At 48.0% G+C, this 22,489-nt stretch overlaps 1 protein-coding gene across 3 annotated transcripts; it reads right to left on the bottom strand.

Moving 5' to 3' along the window:
• Nucleotides 1–2,412: 2,412 nt before the first annotated feature.
• Nucleotides 2,413–15,696, bottom strand: ZNF605 (zinc finger protein 605). 3 transcript variants are annotated; one of them, XM_082853371.1, is made up of 6 exons: nt 15,587–15,696; nt 15,358–15,487; nt 13,180–13,347; nt 8,682–8,802; nt 8,360–8,452; nt 2,413–4,944 (listed from the first exon to the last, which is right to left on the bottom strand). In XM_082853371.1, the coding sequence occupies exons 3-6, from the start codon at nt 13,192–13,194 to the stop codon at nt 3,149–3,151; spliced, it is 2,025 nt and encodes a 674-aa protein (XP_082709497.1). In that variant the 5' UTR covers nt 13,195–13,347; nt 15,358–15,487; nt 15,587–15,696; the 3' UTR covers nt 2,413–3,148. The 3 variants fall into 3 exon arrangements, with proteins under 3 accessions (XP_082709497.1, XP_082709498.1, XP_082709496.1); XM_082853372.1 differs by lacking the exons at nt 15,358–15,487; nt 15,587–15,696 and adding an exon at nt 13,755–13,904 and having other exon boundaries at nt 13,180–13,238; XM_082853370.1 differs by lacking the exons at nt 15,358–15,487; nt 15,587–15,696 and adding an exon at nt 13,681–13,904.
• Nucleotides 15,697–22,489: the final 6,793 nt, after the last annotated feature.

The raw sequence follows: 22,489 nt of genomic DNA on the forward strand, positions 1-22,489 counted from the left end.
ATTTAACATAAATAACAACGCTTTCTTGTAAGGCGTTCAGCTAACCCAGAGGCAGCATAAAGACCTCATAAACATTTCGGTTTCTATCAGTGAAGAAAGTCTAGTAATAACTGCAAGACCACTGGCATATGGAGCAGATGGTAATGATCTCCAGAGCCATTTACGTTTGCAGCAAAACAAAACAAAAACCACAAAGAACTCTGTTATAATTTCTACTGAATTATTAAAACACAAAGAGAAAACACTGATGTTGAGTGTGAAAAATCTTTTTTTTTTTTTTTTTTTTTTTGCGGTACGCGGGCCTCTCACTGTTGTGGCCTCTCCCATTGTGGAGCAATGGCTCCGGACGCGCAGGCTCAGCGGCCATGGCTCACGGGCGCAGCCGCTCCATGGCATGTGGGATCTTCCCGGACCGGGGCACGAACCCGTGTCCCCTGCATCGGCAGGTGCAGGAAGCCCAAAAGTGTGAGAAATCTTGACAGATGTCAGTCTATGCCCCGTGGACCAGTAACTGATACTCAAAATTTGGTCAAACGTTCATCATTTAACACATCACAGAAAACAAATGTTACACTCAAATTATTAACTCAGGAACATTTAATAAAGGGACTATTTACAGATTTGTGTTCACAATTAAGAAAACCAACCAGGAGGGATGGTGAAGCCCCCAGAAGCAGTTAACACCCTTACATCTGACGAGCAGGGAGCTGCAGCCATCTGGGTGTCTGTAGACCAGCAGGAGGGAGGGAGGGCTGACACATACCTCCCTGTGTGAACCTGAGCAGAAACCTTAGGAAGCAGTTGTGCACTTCCTCTGGGCATGCAGAGCAGAAAAAGGAGAATGGGTGTGGCGACGTGCACAGATCCGTAACACAGACAGCTTCCATCGTGCAGTTGCTACAAACACAAGTCATCCCGAGCCCGTCTCAGACGACACAGTCTGTTCAACTATTTTTACAGATTCACACTTAAGTGCTATCGTAGTCATACACTTTACTTCTAAATAGATCATAACCCCAAGTATGTTGTCATTACTTTGGTTTTAAGCAGTCCATTAACTTTTTGAAAGATTTTTAAATGAGAAAAAAAATCTTTCATATTCATCCACACATTCACCATTTCCAGAGTGTTCTTTTCTTGCTGACCCCAAACTTTCTTCAGTGTTTCCTCATGGCAGGAACTCTCTCTGATTTTGTTTCTTTGAAGTCTTTTTTGCTTTCACTTTTGGAAGATGTTTTCGACAGGCAACCGAACTCCAGGTTGCAGGGGTTTCTTTTATATCTTTCATAATTTAATGATGTCACTCTGCTGTCTTTTAGTTTGCATAGTTTCTGACCAGAAGTATGTTGTTATTCTTTGTTCTGTGAACGTGTTGTGTCTTTTTCTCCAGACATTTTACAATCGTTCTCTTTAACACCGGTTTTCATCAATTTGACGATGATGTCCATTGGCATCTTTATGTTTCTTAGGTGTTGGGTCCTTTGAGCTTATTGAATATGTCGAGTTATACTTTTCATCATATGTGGATATTTTTCAGCCATCGTTTATCCAAATCCTTTTTCTCCCTCCTGTCTTTCTGGACCTCCCATTCCATGTGTGTTACGCCACAGTAACTAATTCCCTGTTCTCCTTTCCCCCCAGTCTTTTTCTCTCTGTGTGTATCATTCACCTGGATAATTTTTATACTTACTGTTCAAATTCATTGTTTTCCTTCTTCTATGTCTAATATGTTCTTAATTCCATCCAGTTTTTTTTAAATTTACAGATGTTGTTTTCATCCTGAGAAGTTCCATTTGAGCTTTTAAAAATATATCTTCCACTCATGTGTCATCAAATTCATGTTTTCCTCTACTTTATACTTACAATAGCTATTTGAACATCCTTGTCTACTAATTCCAATCACTTCAGTCTTTTCTCTTTCTACTGCCTGATTTTCCTCCTGGTTACAAGTCATATGTTCCTGCCCCTTGGCATGCCAGGTAAGTGTTTGGACGTCAGTCACTGTGGGTAGAGTAGCTTTTAATCTAGGGTTAGTTACCCTCCCCACCAAGACAATATTGTTCTGGGAACTCTCTTGATGCCCACGTGCTTTTGTATGGCTGGTGGGAACGTGAACTGTCCCCGCCTGCGCTGAGCTCCAGGGCTCGTCCAGCTCACTGCTCCCCAGTGCCACTCTCATGGTCTCAGCTTCCTTCCACACATGTGTGAATCAGCACTAAAGCCCACAGACTCAAGGGGGGACTCATTGAGGATTTCTGCAGGCCCTCTCTGGGAAGCTCCTTCCTATCCAGCACTTTTCCCTGCAAATTCTAGCCACCAGGGCTCCCCAGACGCCAACTCGGCAACTCTCTTCAGTCCAGCAGGACCACGTTCATTCCCCTCCCTGACCAGAAGCCTGGATGCTGCCCCCAGGGTCTAGGCTGGGCAGTCGTGGGGCTCTCCTCACCTTGTCCACCTCCTGCCAGGGATCACAAACCTGTGTTTGACATATGTCTAAAAAACCACTATTTCATAAATGGTACGGTTTCTAGCTGCTTAAGGCAGTAGAGTTTATCTGGTTCTTCCTATAGCACCATAGCAGAAAGCAGAAGTTTTCACACGTAAAACACAGCTACCACTTTAAAATGCCTATTTTCTTATAATAATTTATATACAATGCACACATCTTCCTTTTAGAATTATTTTAATAGGATCATGCTTATCAAATTCTTCAAATTATTAGAACTACTCCTCTGCATGAGATCTCTAATATATAATACTCAGTATTTCCTTTGTGTATGTATTCTCTAGTGTACTCTGAGTTACCCTTTCCCGGTGAAATCTTTCACTTACTTGTTATAACAATTGAGTTTTTCTCCTGTTTAGGTCTTCTAAGTATTTAACAGGCTGTCACTTTTGACTGAAAGGTCTGTACTTATCACAATACTGATAAGATTTCCACACTGAGGAGCCATCAATATGTAATAAGTTTTGTTTTCTGGGAGAAGGCTTTCCTATATTGCCTACTTAAAAAAAGTTCTCTTTCTGAATTCTGTATGGTGAGACAGTCACTGCAGTGACAGGGTTTCTCTCCTGTACGTGTCCTTGGAGTGTGAGGGGCCTGACACCTGATGGCAGACTCCCCATACTCACCGCACCCGCCCCGTGTCTACAGCATATGACTTCTCTGATGTATCAGGAGCTGTGCCTTCCTGTGGAAGGCTGTCCCACATTCACTGCATCTATAGCATTTATCTCCTGTATGGATCCTCTGATGCCTCATAAGGTGCGACTTTCTAGTGAAAGATTTCCCACATTCCCCACATTTATAGGGTCTCTCTCCTGTATGAATCCTCTGATGTATAATGAGCTGCGCCTTCTCAAAGAAAGCTTTTGTACAATCACTGCATCCATAGGTCTTCTCTCCTGTATGATTTCTCTGATGCTTAATGAGCTGTACTTTCTGAACAAATGCCTTCCCACACTCACTGCATTCATAGGGTTTCTCCCCTGTATGAATTCTCTGATGCCTAAGAAGCTGTGGCTTCCAGGCAAAAGCTTTCCTACACTCACTGCATTCGAAGGGTTTCTCTCCAGTGTGGGTTCTCTGATGGTGAATGAGGCTTGACTTCTCACTGAAGGCTTTCCCACACTCGCTGCACTCATAGGGTTTCTCCCCTGTGTGTGTCCTCTGATGAGATACCAGGCTGGACTTTTGGGTGAAGGCTTTCCCACAGGCACCGCATTCATAAGGTTTCTCTCCGGTGTGAGTTCTCTGATGTGTCAGGAGCTGTGACTTCCCAAAGAAGGTTTTTCCACATTCAACACATCCATAGGGTTTTTCTCCTAAATGAGCTTTCTGATGTCTAATTAGTTCTGACTTCTTAAAGAAGGCTTCTTCACAGTTCCTGCACTGATAGTTCTTCTCTCCTGTGTGAGTCATTTGATGTTTGACAAGTTGCGGTTTTCTGATGAAGGCTTCACCACATTCGCTGCATTCATAGGGCTTCTCTCCTGTGTGGATCCTCTGATGCCTAATGAGGAGTGAGTTCCTGCTGAAGGCTTTTTTACACTCACTACATGCATACGGTTTCTTCCCTGTATGAACCCTCTGATGAGTAATAAGCTGTGACTTCCAAAAGAAGGCTTTTCCGCAATCACTACATTTGTAGGGCTTCTCCCCTGTGTGTGTCCTCTGATGTGTAATAAGCCTTATTTTCTGGGAGAAGGCCTTCCCACAGTCATTGCAGCCATAGGGCTTCTCTACTGTGTGGGTTCTCTGATGCCTTTGAAGCTGTGACTTCCTACTAAAGGACTTCCCACAGTCCCTGCAGCCATAGGGCTTCTCTCCCGTATGAGTTCTCTGATGTAAAACAAGCAGTGACTTCCTGCTGAAAGCTTTTTGACATTCACCACACCCATACGGCTTTTCTCCTGAATGAGTCCTTTGATGAATAGTGAGTAATGACTTCTGGGAGAAGGCTTTCCCACAGTCATGGCATCCATAGGGCTTCTCTCCTGTATGAGTTCTCTGATGTATAATGAGCTGTGACTTTTTGTTAAAAACCTTACCACATTCCATGCATAAACAGACTCCTGTATGTGCTATTTGGTTTGTAATGAGCCCTGGCTCTTTACTGCTGACTTTTCTACATTTACTACAATCAGAGTATTTTATTCCACCACAGGTTTTGTCAGGCTTGATACAGAATAGTAATTTCTTATTAAGCTCATCAAGTTTTTTTCTTTCACAGTTACTTTTTGGAATAAGAAAATCAAAAGGATGTTTCAAACTTTTTTCACCTGTGCCACATTTAAGGGATCTCATTCCTAAATGATCAAAGTTAATGCCTGAATGAAACATTTTCCCAAAGACGTCATATTCATGGCCTCTCTCCATACTTTTAAGCTTGTCTTGATTATCCTGGTGCCACATTTTGAGATTATTATCTAGCCAGACTTCTTCTAAAAAGGAAAAAATGAACCATACTGTGTAAATTTTCCCAATGATTATGCTTATTGAATAAGTCTTCTGAAATGGAGCCTAAGATCCCAGTCCATAAAAAAAAAAAAATTCTCCCAAATACAATGTCTACTTATTAGGCATTGAGAATTTTAATAGAAATGAAAACAGATTTTGAAATTACAAATGTTTATAAACACAAGTTTCAAATAAGGAAAAATGAAATATACTCAAGTGATCACGATGAGGTAAAAGAGACAAGCAATTTCTGGGGGTGGTTAAGCACTCATTCCACAATGACCTACTGATCATCTACTGTGTGCCCAGACGCTGTGAGTAGCAGAAATCAGGGAGGAAGGCAGGTAAGTACCCCCATCAGAGAAGGCTGAGAATCACAGTACACAGAAGAGCAAGATTAGTACACAGTGCTGAACGTCAGGCAGGAAGAAACACTGAATATGATGCACAGCAAATGCAGGATATCAACTTCATGTCTGAAAGGTGAGGTACGTCAGTTTGCTGTACTATTGGTACATTAAAAAAACATTCTCATTCAAGATCCTCACCCGAATCACTGATATCAGTAATTTTACCATCATGAGAGTTACTTTTTGGAATTATCCAAGAGTTCTCCAGAGCTCAACATCAACACTTGTATTTAGGTTTTTGACATTTTAGTTGAATCGATCATCTATATATTGCATCTGTATATGATGGAAATTACTCTAAACCACAAGTATTCTTTGCATAACATTAGGACAGATTTTTTTTTTTTTACTCTGTAAGTACAATTATTTGTGATCTCCACAATATGACCATTTATTTATGTTTAGTTCACGATATTCTTTACTAGGAATTGTGAGGTAATACTCCCAAGATGAAAGATATGGCAAGATCTCAGATGTAAGGCTACCACTCCTTTTCTGCAGGATAATATTTTTTTGGGGAAAAAAATCCACATCTAACTCTCAGACATACCAGAATTTCAGAGGAAGAACCAACTAGAGCCCGATATGGAGGAGAACAAAGGATTCAACGATCCGAGCTTCAGTGAGTGTGGATGATAATGCTATTCGTGGGTATTTTAAAGACTAGAGAGAGAAGTTAGGGGGTTAAAAACAAAGTCGTCTGTAGACACAGAAGTGTGAGCTCCACCTGAATAGTTTACAAAAAATTGTTTCAGGAAATGTTAAAGAAAAATTACAAATTTTAATTCAAATCAAATCAGGAAATAAGATTAAGATGTATATCCAAATTAATAAGTTAAATGATATAAAACAATATTGAAGTTAAACTGTACCAAAAAATCTTTAAGAAATTTTAAAAAAGTCTTGTCACTTTGGCAAACACGTGGACCGGGTTTCACTGGTGCCACCTCAGGTGCGGGTACACATGTGTTTCCCCGTCTCTGTTTCCATTACACTCCTGTCCTTTCTGCCTTAATTTCACCCAATTTTCAATTGATATTCCCACTTCTAGGCTTGCTTCCTCCCAACTCTAGTCGCCACACAGCAACACGTAATATTTAGAAAATGTACTCAGGCCTTTTAACCCTTTGCTTAGAAACCTTTGATAAACCCAGACGTTTATCACGGCTTCCGCACCCCTGTGTGCCGGCTCCTTCCAGCCCCCACTCCCTCTCACAACACTGGGCTCCTCCCAATCCCAAACCCCAAAGGCCTTTTCCTGCTGTAGGCCCTTTGCATGTGCTCTCCCTGCCCAGCTTCCAGCATTCCTGGCTCACATTATTTTAAGGGCACACTAACAAACACCCTGTTTATTCCCTTCATAGCATGTATCAAATAGGTAATCACCTTGCTTCTGTCTCTCGCACTAGAATGTAAACCCTGAGGGCAGGGAACAGGTTTGTATTTTTCACTGAGGTACCCCCACTACATAGCGCATAATCAGCCCTCAATACATATAGGATAAATACTCTTCACTTGTCATTAAACTTCTAAAGCAATTCCTTTCTATATAGTTAATCTTGAGAGTTAACTTCGCATTTTGACACAAATGCTTCATGTTCAAACACTGAATTAGTTTTATATTTTTTTCTAAATTAAAATTCTCTTGTCCTGCAAGGTCATTTCATGACTCATATTTTATCTCAACGCCTCTCATTCCACAAAATAGCAGTGGTTCTAAATTAATGGGGGAACATAAAGTCTATCTTGACAGCTTTTCTAAACTACACATACCCAGTCCTAATAATCCGCATGAATGGTGCCTAGACATCTGTAATTTGAAGTAGTTCCTAAGGTACGCTGAAACACTTACTTAGACGAAAACCTTTGTACTAAAGAAATATTTGATAAATAAGAAAGCTCCTGCCATACCTGGCCTCACAACAACCAATTAATGAAGTATTTAGTAATTACACAGCATAAATTCCATACAGAACAGAGAAGAGGAAGTTACTCACTATCTTTCTATGTAGGAAAAAACCTTAAGACCTCATTGGTTAAGGAATTACAGATAATGTGTGATCACACCCGAGTTCCTACAATACTGCTCAGTGGGTAGAGATTTCAGGAAATGCTGGGAGTCAGGGAACACTCCCTGGAGGTGGAAAAAGAGCTTAAAGTGAAGAAGGGGAGGGTGTCTAAATGGGAAAGTGTAGGACAACCAAAGGCCCACATGCAGAGAAACAAACGTGAAAGACATGAGGAAAGAACTACTTTGAGTGGCGTCAACCAGGACCTCTGGGCACAGGAAAAACTGCAGAGATAAGATGCTGCCACACCGTGAGGGTCTTCAACACAAATGGCGTTAAAGTATCACAGAGCAGGTCTTAAACTCAGCAGACTATTTGAAGGGATAAATGAGAAGCTTTATAAGCTGAATACCAAAGGCACCAGAAAGAAGCCCTGGACACTGACCCTGAAGTTCTTATCTGCAGGGAGGCCAGAAGAGTGCTTAAGGCGTTAGACTTTTCTCCTTTATCCATGGACTCACCTTCTACTCTATGTGGGTTTGAAATAGAAATCTGACCAATTAGGCAGAGAAAAGAAAATTAATAAAGGAAACTCAAAAGCAATCAGTGTCACCTCAAACAGGAAAAAACTATGAATTCTTAAAGAAGAGGAAGGAAGCCCACCTGTACAGGTGGGACTGGGGAAGCTAGCAAAAGGGGTGTATCCAAGAAGGCAGGTCCTAAATGACTGTGCTGCCGGGTACGGAAGACGGGGCACACCTCATCACCAGCTCCGTCAAAGGGGACGCATCCTGACATGGAGACCAGGATGGAGAGCACATGAAAAGTCAGGAAGGACTTGTGTCACTAGTCCTGAGTCAACTCTAAGGACGGAGGAACTTTAAACACGGTTTTACAGATAACATTTAAGAAGTACCAACCTGTCATCCAAACCCGAGACCTAACTTTCACTGTCTGCCATATACCTGATTATTTCTCACCTGGAAAGTTCTGACTTAGGATTTCTTCACCTAATATCCACGGCTCTTCTTGCTCCAGTTTGAAAATCGCCTCAGGTTTGATCATTTGATAACCTGTCAATTGGAAACACAGAGAGTCCCAACTGCTTGGGCTGAGGGACTCTTAAATATAAAGAAGATTTCACTACAGAGGCTAAACAACAAAACAAGCAAATAAAAGCCTTTCAACTGGGTGTAGCAATCAAAAATCCTTTGACATCTGAAACTTAAACCCGAAATCCGTAATATCTTAGGGGTCCCACAGTTGCTGAGTGCGCCCTGTGTCACACAAGAATGTTCTTACCCAAGAAAACTAGATTGCTATAGTTCTCCAACATCACATCCCTGTACAAGGTCTTCTGAGTAGGATTAAGCAGCTGCCACTCCTCCAACGTGAAGTCCACAGCCACATCCTCAAATGATATCTAAAAAAGCATAATGCCTGTTAAATCGGAAGTCATTCTCTTTGTTGAATACAGGCTTTCTTCTCTACAGTGACAGCTGGCCTCCGAGTTGGCCCCATGATCTCCAACTCCTGGGGTTCATGCTTTCGTTTAATCCCCACCATCCTGACTATGGGCTGGACTTACTGACTCACTTCCACTGAATGGAACAGGGTAGAAGTGCTGGATCAGGTGTAAGAGAATGTGACTTCCACGTTGCAAACCCTCTCCTGCTCTCCCTGGGCCACATGGCGAGGCAGCCCTGTGCACAAGCCCACGTGGCAAAGACCCGAGGCCTGCCAACACCCACGTGAGTGAGCTTGGAGGGGGTCACCTCCCTACCGCCCCGTGAGATGACCACAGCCCTTCTCAACATCCTGATGACAGGGTCGCATGAGACCCTCCACCAGAACCAAATGGGTGAGCAGCTGTCAGACCCCTAACTCGCAGAAACTGAGATACATGTTTGTGTTTTCAGCCACTGAGATTTGGGATAATTTGTTACATAGCAATGGGTAAGTAATATAATGTCCTAGTCGTGCATTATACTTTGAGAGGAAAACAAAAATGTTATTAAAATATTCATCATTATGAATTCATTCACCTATCCACCCATCTATCTATAGAATAAGAAGTTGGAATAGTCTGTCTTTAAATAAGCAGTGTTTCCCAAAGAAGGTGCCACTGGTATCTGGGCAAAGGACAAGACACCACAGAGACCGATACTGTCCCAGGCTGGGCCCACGTACGTGTGCTGCCGTGTCGTCGGAAGGCGCCAAAACAGCGCAGAAAGCTGTCCTGCCTTCCAGACACTGGGCGAGACCCAAAGCACTGCCCAGGGACAGGCTCCCTTGCCAGCGGGCCACAATGCTCTCAACACGTGGACCTCACTGCTCCTCTGGTCCCAACCAGAGGGTTTCACTGGACCCTGACACTTTCCTGGGGTCTGGCCTGGCCATCCTCATGGGCTCCCCAGGCACGGGTCACACACTCCAGGCCTTACCTGACCACATTTACTTCCTGTTCGAATTCACTGCATCTGATAATAGCCCCGTATTTGCAGAGGGGCTGAGTGAGCGTTTTAATGGACAGTTTGAGGACAGGCTTAAGGGGCTGACAGGAAGGCTCATGGCGACCCCAGCCTGGAGCACAGAGCTCAGAAGGGAGCGGCCCTGCACGGTGCCGGGGCTCGGCCAGGCTGCCCCCAGTCACAGCCCTCCTCTCACAGTCACTGACCCGTCATGTTCTGCGGAAGACCCCACGGAAGCCTCCACCCCTACGACCCCGTCCTGAAGACTCAGTGACTGCCAGATCCTGTACATCCACTTTCAAATCTTTTAAAAACTCAGGAGTTTCTGCTAAGCAATTCTTACATGCGCTCTATCTCTCTGGTTAAATTATGTAAAAATATCTGTTCCTCTGTATAGGGACAACGTGTCTTTCCAGACAAAGGGTCTGGATGAAAACGGAGATGATTTCTTTTAAAGTTTTGATTACTAAATGGGACACGCTGATGATGACCAGAGAGAAAGGAAAATAAAGCCCAGCACCAGGGGAGGCACAGGGGAGGGAGAAAGACATTAACGAGCTTTGTGTTTTAGACCTACTCCTGAAAACTTTCCTTCCGCCTGGAAAAAACACAAGAAACAAAAGAAAATGACTCGCTGTGCTCTCTCCGCGCCCATGACCGCTCTGGGTGTAGACCGAAGCCTGCCTGCTCGACGGGGCTGCCGGCCAGCAGCACAGGGCGCCTCCGCCCCCGTGCTTCCCACACAACAGCCCGATGCCGTCTGCACCCCATGAGGTGGCAGGGCCTGGACAAACCAAATGGCCTGGAACTCAGCACCCCAGGCAGCCCCTCGGAAACCAAGGACTGAAGTAAATTAATCAGACCGGGCAACGGAAAGCCACGCTGGGGCCGTTAGCCTAACTGCCTGATGAAAGCACGTGCTGCCTGGAGGCTCTGGGACTGTGCTTCTGGTGTGCACGCCCAGCCGTGTGACCCCGGTGTCTCAGCCCTGGCAGGCGTTCAGGCCAGCCTCCGCCTGCTGCCAGAGCTGTGCTATGCGAACCACTGCCTTGTGCCAGGTCACAAAGGTTCACACGGCCACTTGAGAAGCCTCCTGATGGGCTGACACATGCCTTCCTGATTGGGAAACGGCTGAGACCACATGCAGGCTGAGAGGCTGCCCCGGATGAACCCCCTGGTTCCTGTCTCGGCCCCTCTAGGTCTGACCTGTTCAGGTCCATGATGGGGTTGCCTGTTTCTCACTCAGGTCCTGAAAAATCAAGTGGATGGGCTGAGGAGTCTGGCTCCTGGTTAAAAACCTACATGTGAACCTTCAGGTCCAAACACAGGCAGGCCCAAAGGGTTACCCCGCAGGGCTCCTGGGGGACACTGTCCCCACTCCTGCCCCCAGACCTGGGGTGCAGCCTGCGTGCCATGGCCTCCAAGGGGCCGGTGAGGATCTTGTGTGCCCTGCGTCTCTGCCTGAGGCCTCTGCCTCTGCCTCAGGTGCCTCTCTAAGACCCCCTTGTGAGAGGGGGGACCTGAAGACACTGTCCGCACTCTGACCCAGTACCCTGTACTTTCCACTCCCTCGTCCTCTTCCCCTCCTCCTGGCCCCCAAGTCCACAAATCTGCCGGAGCCTTTTGTTCAGGGCTCCCTGGGCAGCGAACACCTGTGTTGACACACCTGACATGTGGCCAGGGCACTGTTCACTCCTCAGGAAAAGGTAATGGGGAGTCGGCGCCTTCTGCGGCATCCGGCTCTCACTCGTGCCATCACTCTCGGCTACTGCCACCCTGGCTGCGCCGTCACCAGCTACTCTGACACCTGGCAGCTCAGCCCTCTCAGCTCTGCTGAGCTCCTGGCACAGAACACAGCAGCGAAGGGGAAAAGCTACAGTGCTGTGCACTGCTGTAAACAACAGGATTTTTAAAAGAAAGAAAGGAACAGAGGAAGGAAAAGAGGGAGGAGGTCAGCTAGGTGGATGGGAATTGTTTTGAAAGGTGAAGGGAGGGATTACCCTGGTGGCGCAGTGGCTAAGAATCTGCCTGCCAATGCAGGGGACACGGGTTTGAGCCCTGGTCTGGGAAGATCCCACATGCCGCAGAGCAGCTAAGCCCTTGCACCACAACTACTGAGCCTGTGCTCTAGAGCCCGTGAGCCGCAACTACTGAGCCCGTGTGCCACAACTACTGAAGCCCGCGTGCCTAGAGCCCATGCTCTGCAACAAGAGAAGCCACCGCAATGAGAAGCCCGTGCACCGCAACGAAGAGTAGACCCCGCTCACTGCAACTAGAGAAAGCCCGCACGCAGCAACGAAGACCCAATGCAGCCAAAAAATTAATTAATTAAAAAAAAAAAGACGAAGAAAAGTGAAGGGACACCGCAGTCGTTTCTTGAGTCAATAAAGTCGGGGTGGTGGGGGGAGGGATGAATTAGGAGGTTGGGACTAGCAGATGCAAACTATTATATCTCGAATGGATAAACAACAAGGCCCTACTGTAGAGCACAGGGAACTATATCTAATCTCCTGGGATAAACCGTAATGGAAAAGAATATGAAAAACAGTGTATATATATTTATATATATAACTGAACCACTTTGCTGTACAGCAGAAACTAACACAACATTGTAAATCAACTATACCTCAAAAAAAAGGTCAGGAAAAGGAACTGGGCAGACACCCTCCTGTGCAGCAGAAGCAAAAACAGTTCTACCTAAAATGTATCGAAATTCCAACTGAGGGAATATATATGGGGCCATTTGAAGGTTTTGTAACAATCAGTTGTGCCGGATGATTCAGGTTTCTTCCCTAAACCCAGAGCTCAGGTGGGACATGGACCCAGGCCTGCTGCCCACCGCTGTGCTCTTTACACCCGCGCCCACCGAGGACCTGCGAGGAGCAGCCTCAGAAATGTGTTCATCCGTTACAGGATGTCATCTGCCACGTCATCTACATCAACAGCTAGTAAAACGCTTTCTTTACAGGAAACCATCAGGAGATGTTTGCTCCCACCGAGCAAATGGTCTGCTTTTTGACAGAGGAAACCACGCAACTCTTCCTGTTTCTCTTTCTGTGGCGGCTTCTAGGAACATGTGAGGAAGCTTGCGGCTCAACTCCAACAGTGCAGGGCCTTAATTCTCTTATATCTGTGCCCCAACTTTAAGACTTTTGTATGATTCTGTGATCCACCTTGTACTTCTTTTGACATCTTCCTTCCCAAGGTTGTATTTTCTCCGGTTACAATTTAAATGTATTTAGCCCTTTCCTGTTAGTTGTAGAGTTGTAGAGATGCCTGTGAGCCTCATCACACCCACAGATAAAACCGCTAGAGGACAAATAACTCACCTGTGACTTGACCATTCTCCCCCGGTCCTGGGAAATCTGCTCTGCTCTGTCCTGATGCTCTGGAAAAAGGCCTCTGGTCAAAGGTCTGTGGACTGGGAATGCACCCCGAGTCCTGAGGCCTCTTCTTTCTTATTTCACATGAGTTTTCGTGCTCCTGAGGGCCATGGCCTGGAGGTGCAGTGGGAATTTTATTTTAGATGATGTAATTCATTTGGGGACCTCAATCTTGGTTCTCTATAGCTGGGAACTCAGACAGGCTATGTGCTAGCACTAAGAAACAGGATAGAAAGTGAGCTACTGGCGTGTGTCAGCCGAGCCGACCGCAGCCAGGCCAGGCCTGCACCACACACTGGGCTCTGCAGCCTGGCTCCCACCTGGGAATGCCCGACGGGAGCCACCTGCCTCACTGGTTCAACCAAAGACCCCAGGGGAGCCCCACCACCTCAAAGCACTCTGCAGAGACGGCAACAAAGTCTGGAAATACAGTCTTGGCTCACTCACCCTGCAGCACCTTTTCCCGGGGGCACTTAGATGAAACCACTGGCACAGGTACTACAGAATAAAACGCCACTCACTTCTAGGCAGGACAGGGAACAGGCAATGGCCTGGGGTGCTGTCTCTCTACTCCAAAATCAGCCCTGGAGCAAAAGGAAAGCGTAGATCAGAGGAACTAAAAGAAATGGCCAAAAGAAGAGGAGAGACCCCGGGGGAGATGGAGGCCGTGGTGAAGCTGACGCTCGGGTGTGGGTTTCTGGCTGAGCCGGCCGCGCTACAGCCCAGAGCAGACGCAGCGAGACGAGAGGCCTAAGGAAATCTTTTCAGTTCTTTCTTTCTCAGCTCACATTGGCGCAAATACTGCCTTCCCTTCCCTCGGAAATCAGCAGAACAGCCTAGGCCACGGTAGAAGGCGGCTCAAAATCCCTGCTGAGTTTAGGAATCACAGAAACGGCAAGGGCCCAGCTGCCTTCAGGCACTTGTCTCCCACCGCCCCATGGACCCCAAGGAAACTGCTCCACACCTGCTTCTTCCTAAGGGTCTCTGATCCCTGATCAGAGGAACTGCTCAGACAAGTGGTGGGTACGGGGCTATCCAGTGGCTCTAAGGTCCACACTGCTGGCCCTGGAGCCCCTTCCCTTCCCTTTACTTCGAAGGCCTGGCCTCAGCCCTTCCCTAATGCAATTATCAGAGTAGGAAAGCAGATAACACCTCTAGGGGGATACAGCTCAGAGCCTGTGAGGGCAAATACAAATTAAAAAGAAAAAGACTCCCCAGAACCTTATTCAAAGAGTATTTACTCTAGAAAATTACAAAGTCTTTCTCTGCCCTTCTGGGATGTAGGTTAATCTTTCCTAAAACTAAGTTTAACAACTCAAGAATGCCTTTCTTAAGGACCTGGGAGCCGTCTCCGAAATCATCCAGGAAGGTACAGCCCTCTCTCTGGGTCTCTGGGAGGACAGGAGCCTAACCAGCCTGACTTTGGCACCTGGCTCCAAATTGTAAAATTACCCCCCGTCATAAAGGTATGACAAGTGTATTTTTCCTTTGGATGAAGGCAAGTAGCCAACACAGTAGCCACCCCCACTACCAGGCAAGGTTAGGATGGACTACATGTGACAAATGGTCACTTATCTTGAGGTCGTGTGTATAACGGCTTGTACCTGCCCAGCTACAGAAAAGGGCACGATCTCTTCCTGTCTCTCGCAATGTCTTTAGCAGACTGCCGGAGGTGGGCATCAAATTCTGGTTCAATTTTTATTCAATAATAAAACTATTCTAAGGGGACTTCCCTGGTGGTCCAGTGGTTAAGACTCCATGCTTTCACTGCAGGGGGCACGGGTTCGATCCCTGGTCAGGGAACTAAGAACCTGCATGCCACGCATGCAGCTAAAAAAATTTTTTTTTAATTAAAAAAAAAATTAAGAAACAACCACCACCTATTCTTTCTCTTCTACTTTTGTGGAAAAGTCTTCTGGATTGGCAGAGACTGGTTGAAATTATTTCCCCAACGAGCCAAATAACCAAATAAATGAGTACAACCACTATTTTAAAAACTTTTTAAAAGATCACAAACTGTATTACAGAGATCACCTGAGGCAGAATTATCAGAACAGATGAACCAATAGTTAAGATCAGCACAGTCACAAAAAACACGACGCCTTCATGCACACAAATACTTACACTTTCAATGTCTCCACCGCTGTGGAGTGAACCAGGCACTTACACCAGCTGGATACCGGATCAGGGTCAAGGACTCCACGGGCTCACAGCAGGGTCACACAGGGATGTGACTTCCTTCATGAGGGTACACCTGAAAGGAAATATCCAAAAATACAGTTACCGGTAGGCCTGGGGGCCCGAGGGACAAACTCCACCTCCCACCCGAGATGCCTAGCGCTGCGGTCCACACCTGTGGCAACTTGTTCTCCCGGCTTGGTCCCCACAGGCGGACAGGCTGAGAGGAAGGCCGACATGGTGGATGGCCAGTGGGCACCTTTCCGCGAAGTAAGCTGAGCAAGGAGAGGACGTAATAGCTACAGGAGATCTAGAGCAGGAGCCCCTTGTTCTAACAAAGAATGGGGGGAGAGGAGGGAGGTATCCTCAGGGTCCCAGTGGAACAAAGAGAGATGGGTGGACTCGTCCTCCACAAATGAGGGAAGCAAGTTACGCCCTGGTGTTAGCAGACTGCCAGGTTTTGCTCCCGGGCAGCTAACAAGAGTGGAGCGAACACTGGCCCCTTTGAGGCCCTTCCTGCCCACCCCTAGAGCTGGGCTGAAGGCTGGAATCAGACCACCCGCTCGGGAGCCCCACACCCTCGGTCAGCAAGGGAAAGAGGAAAGGAAACCCAGGAATGCTACTCAACGCCAGGCGAACAACGGATCAGCTCCTGGCACCGTCTCTCGAGGGCCTTAAACATCTCCCTCTTCGTCCTTTAACGAACCGAGGGAGGACACAGGTCAGGGAGGGAGGGCAGGTCCCAGTGCTCCCCAGGTGCTGAAGATCCTTCGGAGAGTCAAGAACCAGCCCATCTGGGCAGACAGGCTGGATTCTGAAATTTGACGTGAAACAGTGGCAGAGGGCAGAGCGAGGGCGTCCAGGGCAGGAAGACCTCTACAAGTGGGAATGGAGAAGGATGGCATGCGTTCTGCCCACGCGTGGGGGGCAGCAGACACAAAGGTCAGATTCCCTGAGTGAAACCGGACTCTCCTGAGACCAGAGTGAACAGTGTGGTGCACGAGAACAGGTCTCTCACGAAAAACGTCCTGGGAGAGCAGAGAGCGACACCCAAAGGAGAAGCGCCTCTTCCCGAGATGCACAGGGAGCTCCCTGGGGCTCCTGGGCACGGGCAGGTCCCGATGGTCTAGGAGGCCCAGTGAAAAGAGAGCCCAGAGTCACTGCTTTCCAAACCTGAGGCCCCCTGAGACGCAGGCCCACCTGCCCTGGAACCTTCTGTCTTGTCTGGACCCCTTTTGGGTTGATGCACAGGAGACCTTCTGTAGCTTCTCCTCTGGAAAAGGGGACGTGCCAACTGTACTAACACCCCGAACAGTCACCCTGGTTCCTCCCCCAGGACCCCAACATACTCCTGCACTGTGCTCTCACATCCACGTCAGATCCCACTCACACACTAATGCAGACCTAGACACACACTCACAGTCTCATTTACGGGCCAGGAAAGCAGCAATTTGCTGAAGGCCTCTTACTACCAGGCCCTGTTCCGCGCACGTGGGAGAGACCACTAAACAGGACAGACAGTCCCTGCTCTCTAGGATGGGAAACAGACACACAAGTAAGTAAAATAATTTCAGACTGTGAGAGCGCGCAGAAGAAACTTCAGATGCGCCAGAGGAGTGGGTGGGTGGAGGGCACTCCTTGCAGATGACTCCTTGCCGAGCTCTGAGGAGGCGGGGCCGGCCCCGGAAGGCTACAGGCCAGCCACGCCCGGCAACAAGCGTCGACACAAAGGGCTGGAGCAAGCGGGTGGGGGGCGCCTAGCTGGTGGGGTCTCTGAGTACTTCCCAACAAGGCAATGTTCAAGCAAAAGGAGCCATCACCGACCAACAGAGCCGTGCACACGCCGGGTGAGAGGGGCCAAAGAGCAAAGGACAACACGGTTACTGAGCGGAAGTCACCACGTTGTCTTGCCTGGGCCAACGAAGGACTCACCCAAACCCCAAAACACCACCCTTAAAGGCCCCGCAATCACCAACACCCAAAGCCCCTCAAATGCGGTTCCAAAGACCGCCTCAATCACACTGACTGACCCCCCGAGAACCCGCAGCCCCCAGATCACTGGACACACGAGTCTCCAGGACACACAACCATCGACTCCATAAAGCCCATGTGCCCAATGCCCCCCCAGGGGGTCTGGGCCGTCAATTACACACACTGTGAGTCCCCATCGGCTCCTCTAGCAAGGCCCCCCATCACCAACCACCAGTGACAAAACCAATCCACAGAAGTGTGTGAATCAAAGAACCCCAAAGTCTCTCCACAGCCAACCCACGATCAGACACCCACAGAACCCCTGACTCCCGGTCACGGCGGGCTCTCCGTCACTCAGCCCTGCGCACCAGCCACAGGCCGCCTTACGGACCACCTGGTTGATTATGACCCCAGAGCCGTCTGACCTCCACAGGCTTCTCAATGCCAAGGCCAAGAAACCCCACCACTGGCTCCTCCAAACCCCACTCGGTAACCTCCACGGTCTATCCACTGACTAGACACTGAGTCAGTGGAACCCCAAATGCTGAGTCCCAAAGGACCCCCAGAGAACTCCAACCCCTCCCTCTCGCAGTGCCCACCCACTCACCTTCACAGAGCCCGCCACCACCCGCCCCCTAAACCAGGCCCTCATCACACGGGGCTGCCAGCCACTCACCTCCAGATACCCACTCTCCAGTCCACGCCATGCTCACCCACCACTCAGACGCCCCCAGAGCTCATCACCCTGCGAGGGTCCCCAGCTCCTCACAAACACCCCCGGCCCCTCCAACGGCGCCAATTACCACCCCCACTTCCCCCTCACAGCCCCCAACAGGCCACTCGTCAACCTGTGTGCAGACCCCAGCCACTGACACGCGGCCTCCGACCAGATACCTCAGCCACAAGGTCCCCAAACACGGGCCGCCCCGGTCACTGCCCTCCACCGAAAAAGCTACCATCAAACTGTCAAGTCAAACCAAACACAGACGTAGCAAAGAAATGTTTTACTCCGAGGATTTATTCTTGGGTGGGGGGGAGGGATGCTGGAAGAGGAAGGACGCTGCGGCCCTAAGAGGCACAGCATCTCTGCAGAGTGTGGGGAAGCTGGATCAAAGGGCGGGGGACCAGACAGCAGACGAGAGGACATCTCACCGGAGGTCGGCCAGTTCTGGGCGCAGTGGCGGGCTACAAGCTGCTCAAGCCTACTGCCCAGAGTTCAGGGAACTGCAGGAAGGAGAGACGCTGAACCAAATTTGGTTTCTAAGCGTTCTGATCAGTGAGAACAAACAGTTCAGCTAATCATTGATGAGGCAAAAGATGAGAGGGGCTGCGTCATATTTACCTACGGCCTTGTCACAGGTAAACAAGGGCATCATGTGGGAAGGGGGTTCTTTGCAGCCAGCTGTTTCCCGGAACCCGAGGAGGGGGGATCTTCCCAGGAGCACACGGCCCGGGTACGGTCCAACACTGCAGCAACCAGCGGCCCCTCCCGCCGACGAATTCCTCAGCGCAACCACTCTGGGGCCTCTACATGCCCCCCACGCGCCCACAGAGCCTCGTCGTTCATCCCTTCGCGCCCAGTCGCCAAGCCAAAAGCACGCAAATCGGGGATGGCTAGAGCCTCAACTATTGCTGCACACAGACCCGAACCCACATCCCCAGGGCACACGCCGGCCCCGCACAGCCCTCCACTCACTCCCGAGGGGAGCCTCCGGGCTCCCTCAACCCCAGGGCCTGCTGCCTCCAGCCCCCGAGGCTAAGGTCCCCCCAAAGGCCCCTCCCAGAGGCCCCCAGCATCCACTTAATTCCCTCCGCCGGCTTCACAACCACTCACCCCTCCCTGGCCCCGAATTACTGATTTTCACAGACATTCCACTACCTCGCCCGCCAAGTGTCCCCAGCTTCATCAGCCCCACCGTCTCCCCGCACAGCCCCTCCTCGCCCACCACCACGGGAGGCCCTGCCCTGCCCCCCAAATCTCCCTCCTGCTTCCCACATCACTGCCGCCCACACCCGCCCCTCCAGACCCCTGTCCCCCAGGCGTTTCCCCACCGTCGCCCTCCCTCCCGCCTCCCCGCTGCCCGGCCGCCCCGCGGCCCCCGCGGCCCCTCCCCTCTGCCGCCCCACGCCCCTCCCCCACAGCGCCCCCCGACCTGGACCGGAATCGGCGCCTGCGCGGCAGGGCCGTCCTCTCGCGCCTTCCCCGCACCCGGCTCCGGGAGCCGGTTCGTGCGCACGCCGGCTTAGCCCCGAGCCGGTCCGCGCCGGGGTCACCGCGGCCCCGGTCGGACGCTGAGGCCACCGCCAGCCCGCAGCGCCCCCGTCCCGTCCCCGCCCCCCACACCCTTACCCCTTTGGCCCACGGCGCCGAGGCGGACACGGCCTGGCCGCGGGAGTGTCCGCGCAGAACTACATTTCCCGGTGCCCCGTTCGCTTTAGAACTACATTTCCCAGAGGGCTCCGCGGCACGCCTCCCTGATGGACAGGGGTGAGGTTTCCTGGTGCCAACCTCTTTGCGGCTGCCTGGGGCTCCCGGTTCAGACGGTGGGATGTAGCCTGAGCTCCCCCCCACCCCTCAATGTGCTCCAGTTTTGATCATAGAGAAAAGTAATTTATAAAATCAAAGTAGTAGTATAGGTACGTTTTATCCAGTCCAACAGTACTAACAAAAAGAATGAAAATAAATGAAATGAGGGATTTGGGGAGAAATAAAATGTAATTACGGGAAGAGAAGTAAATTAAAGAATATAAAAGCAGAATATAAAAGGAATTAAAATAGAAAAAACTAAACTTGATAAATCCAATTTTTAAAATAAAATATAAAATCATACTAGAGATTTTTATCAAAAAGTGAGAAGAAACAGCAAAAACAATTGGTAATGAAAAAAGAAAATTAGCCAAAAAGAACAAATTAAAATATTTGTGAAGGAATATTTTGCTCAATTATATGTAATCTAGGAACTATGTTAATAAATTTAGAACTTAATGCAGTACGTGATTTAAAGGAATAGTTAGGTAATTAACTTAAGAAAATAATATCTTTTTAGACCTAGAGTGATGGTTAAAATTGTTTTAGTGGGCTTCCCTGGTGGCGCAGTGGTTAAGAATCCACCTGCCAATGCAGGGGACACAGGTTCGAGCCCTGGTCCAGGAGAATCCCACATGCTACACAGCAACTAAGCCCGTGCGCCACAACTACTGAATCTGCGCTGTAGAGCCTGCGAACCACAACTACTGAAGCCCGCGGGCCTAGAGCCTATGCTCTGCAACAAGAGAAGCCACCACGATGAGAAGCCCGCGCACTGCAACGAAGAGTAGCCCCTGCTCGCCGCAACTAGAGAAAGCCCGTGCGCAGCAACGAAGACCCAATGCAGCCAAAAATAAAATAAAATAAAATTTAAAATACAGTTCTTAGCTACAGACTCATATGTTTTCCTTGGTGAATCTTCCACATTATCAAGGAGTATAATCTTACCAAACAATTTCTAGAAAAATCTAGACCGAACCCTTTTCTTAACACAAAGATAGCAAAATAGTTATACCATAACCAAAAGTAAATTTAAAAAAACAAAGTGTAAAGCAGTTTCAGTTATATTCATGTGAAAAATTAAAAAAAACAGTAAATGGAATCAAGCAATACATTTAAAAACATATCATAAACAAGTAGAAGTCATTGCAGGACTTTTCACCATATCAGTAGATTAAAGGGGATCATGCATCATCATCTAATTAAATACTGAAAAATCTTTAATAAATTCAAATTCAAATTTAAAAAATCTTTAAATAAATTCAACCTAGAATGTCCATTAAAAAAAAAAAGCACACAGGGCTTCCCTGGTAGCGCAGTGGTTGAGAGTCCGCCTGCCGATACAGGGGACACGAGTTCGTGCCCTGGTCTGGGAAGATCCCACATGTCAGGGAGAATGTCCTAGAATGTCCATTAAAAAAAAAAAGCACACAGAAGTGTTAAGATACTACTACCACAACATGTGAAATGTCTCATAAATGGATAACGTTATAAGAAGTATTATCATTAGAAATCATAAAACTATCACCAATATTGTTTTCTTAAATTGAGAATATTTTAAAAATACATGAAAGTATAGAGAATGAGATCATAAACAGTCAAATGATCAGATATTCATATTTGGTAATATGAATATTACCAAATATTTGATAATATTTGATTCAGATCCTTCTTTAATCAAAAAACAAAAATTATAACACTGTATATTCAGTTACTGTTCTCTGAGCCTTTAGTCTCTTTCTTCCTATTACCATTCCTCTTGGGGCAATCATTGCAATGAATGTGCTGTATAGCCTGCCATCCCATGTATACTTTTACTACACGCAGACTGTGTTTATCATATGTCATACATTTTATGTCTTAACTTTACATGAACGGTATTGTTAACAAACTCAACATTAAATCTCCAGGTTGTTGATCCTGGTCTCAAGTAAAGACTGCTCATTCTTTTTTTGTTTTGTTTTTGTTTTTTAATATTTATTTGTTTATTTGCTGTGTCGGGTTCTTAGTTGTGGCATGCGGGATCTAGTTCCCTGACCAGGGGTGGAACCTGGGCCTCCTGCATTGGGAGCGTGGAGTCTTAACCACTGGACCACCAGGGAAGTCCCAAGACTTGTCATTCTTAAATAACTGGGAAACAGTACCAGCTGGAGGCCTCACACTGAAGGGTGTTAGGAAATTTTCAGAAGCAGATGACTGCATGAAGTGGACAACTTCTGCTCAAGATCAACAGAACAAGATGACCTGAGCACTTAGGTATGTACTTCATCCTCTTTGTCAGTGAAAGTTTAGAGTGTTTACTGCTGCTAGTTACATCTTTTTTTTTTTAAGTATTTTTATTTTTATTAAGGTTTTTTTTTTTTTTTTGCGGTTCGCAGGCCTCTCACCGCTGTGGCCTCTCCAGCTGCAGAGCACATGTCCCGGACGCGCAGGCTCCGGATGCGCAGGTTCAACGGCCATGGCTCACGGGCCCAGCTGCTCCGCTGCATGTGGGATCCTCCCGGACCGGGGCACGAACCCGCGTCCCCTGCATCAGCAGGCGGACTCCCAACCACTGCGCCACCAGGGAAGCCCCTCTAG

Source organism: Leucopleurus acutus (assembly GCF_964270905.1).
Source record: "Leucopleurus acutus genome assembly, chromosome: 13".
In the NCBI taxonomy this organism is placed as follows: domain Eukaryota; kingdom Metazoa; phylum Chordata; class Mammalia; order Artiodactyla; family Delphinidae; genus Leucopleurus; species Leucopleurus acutus.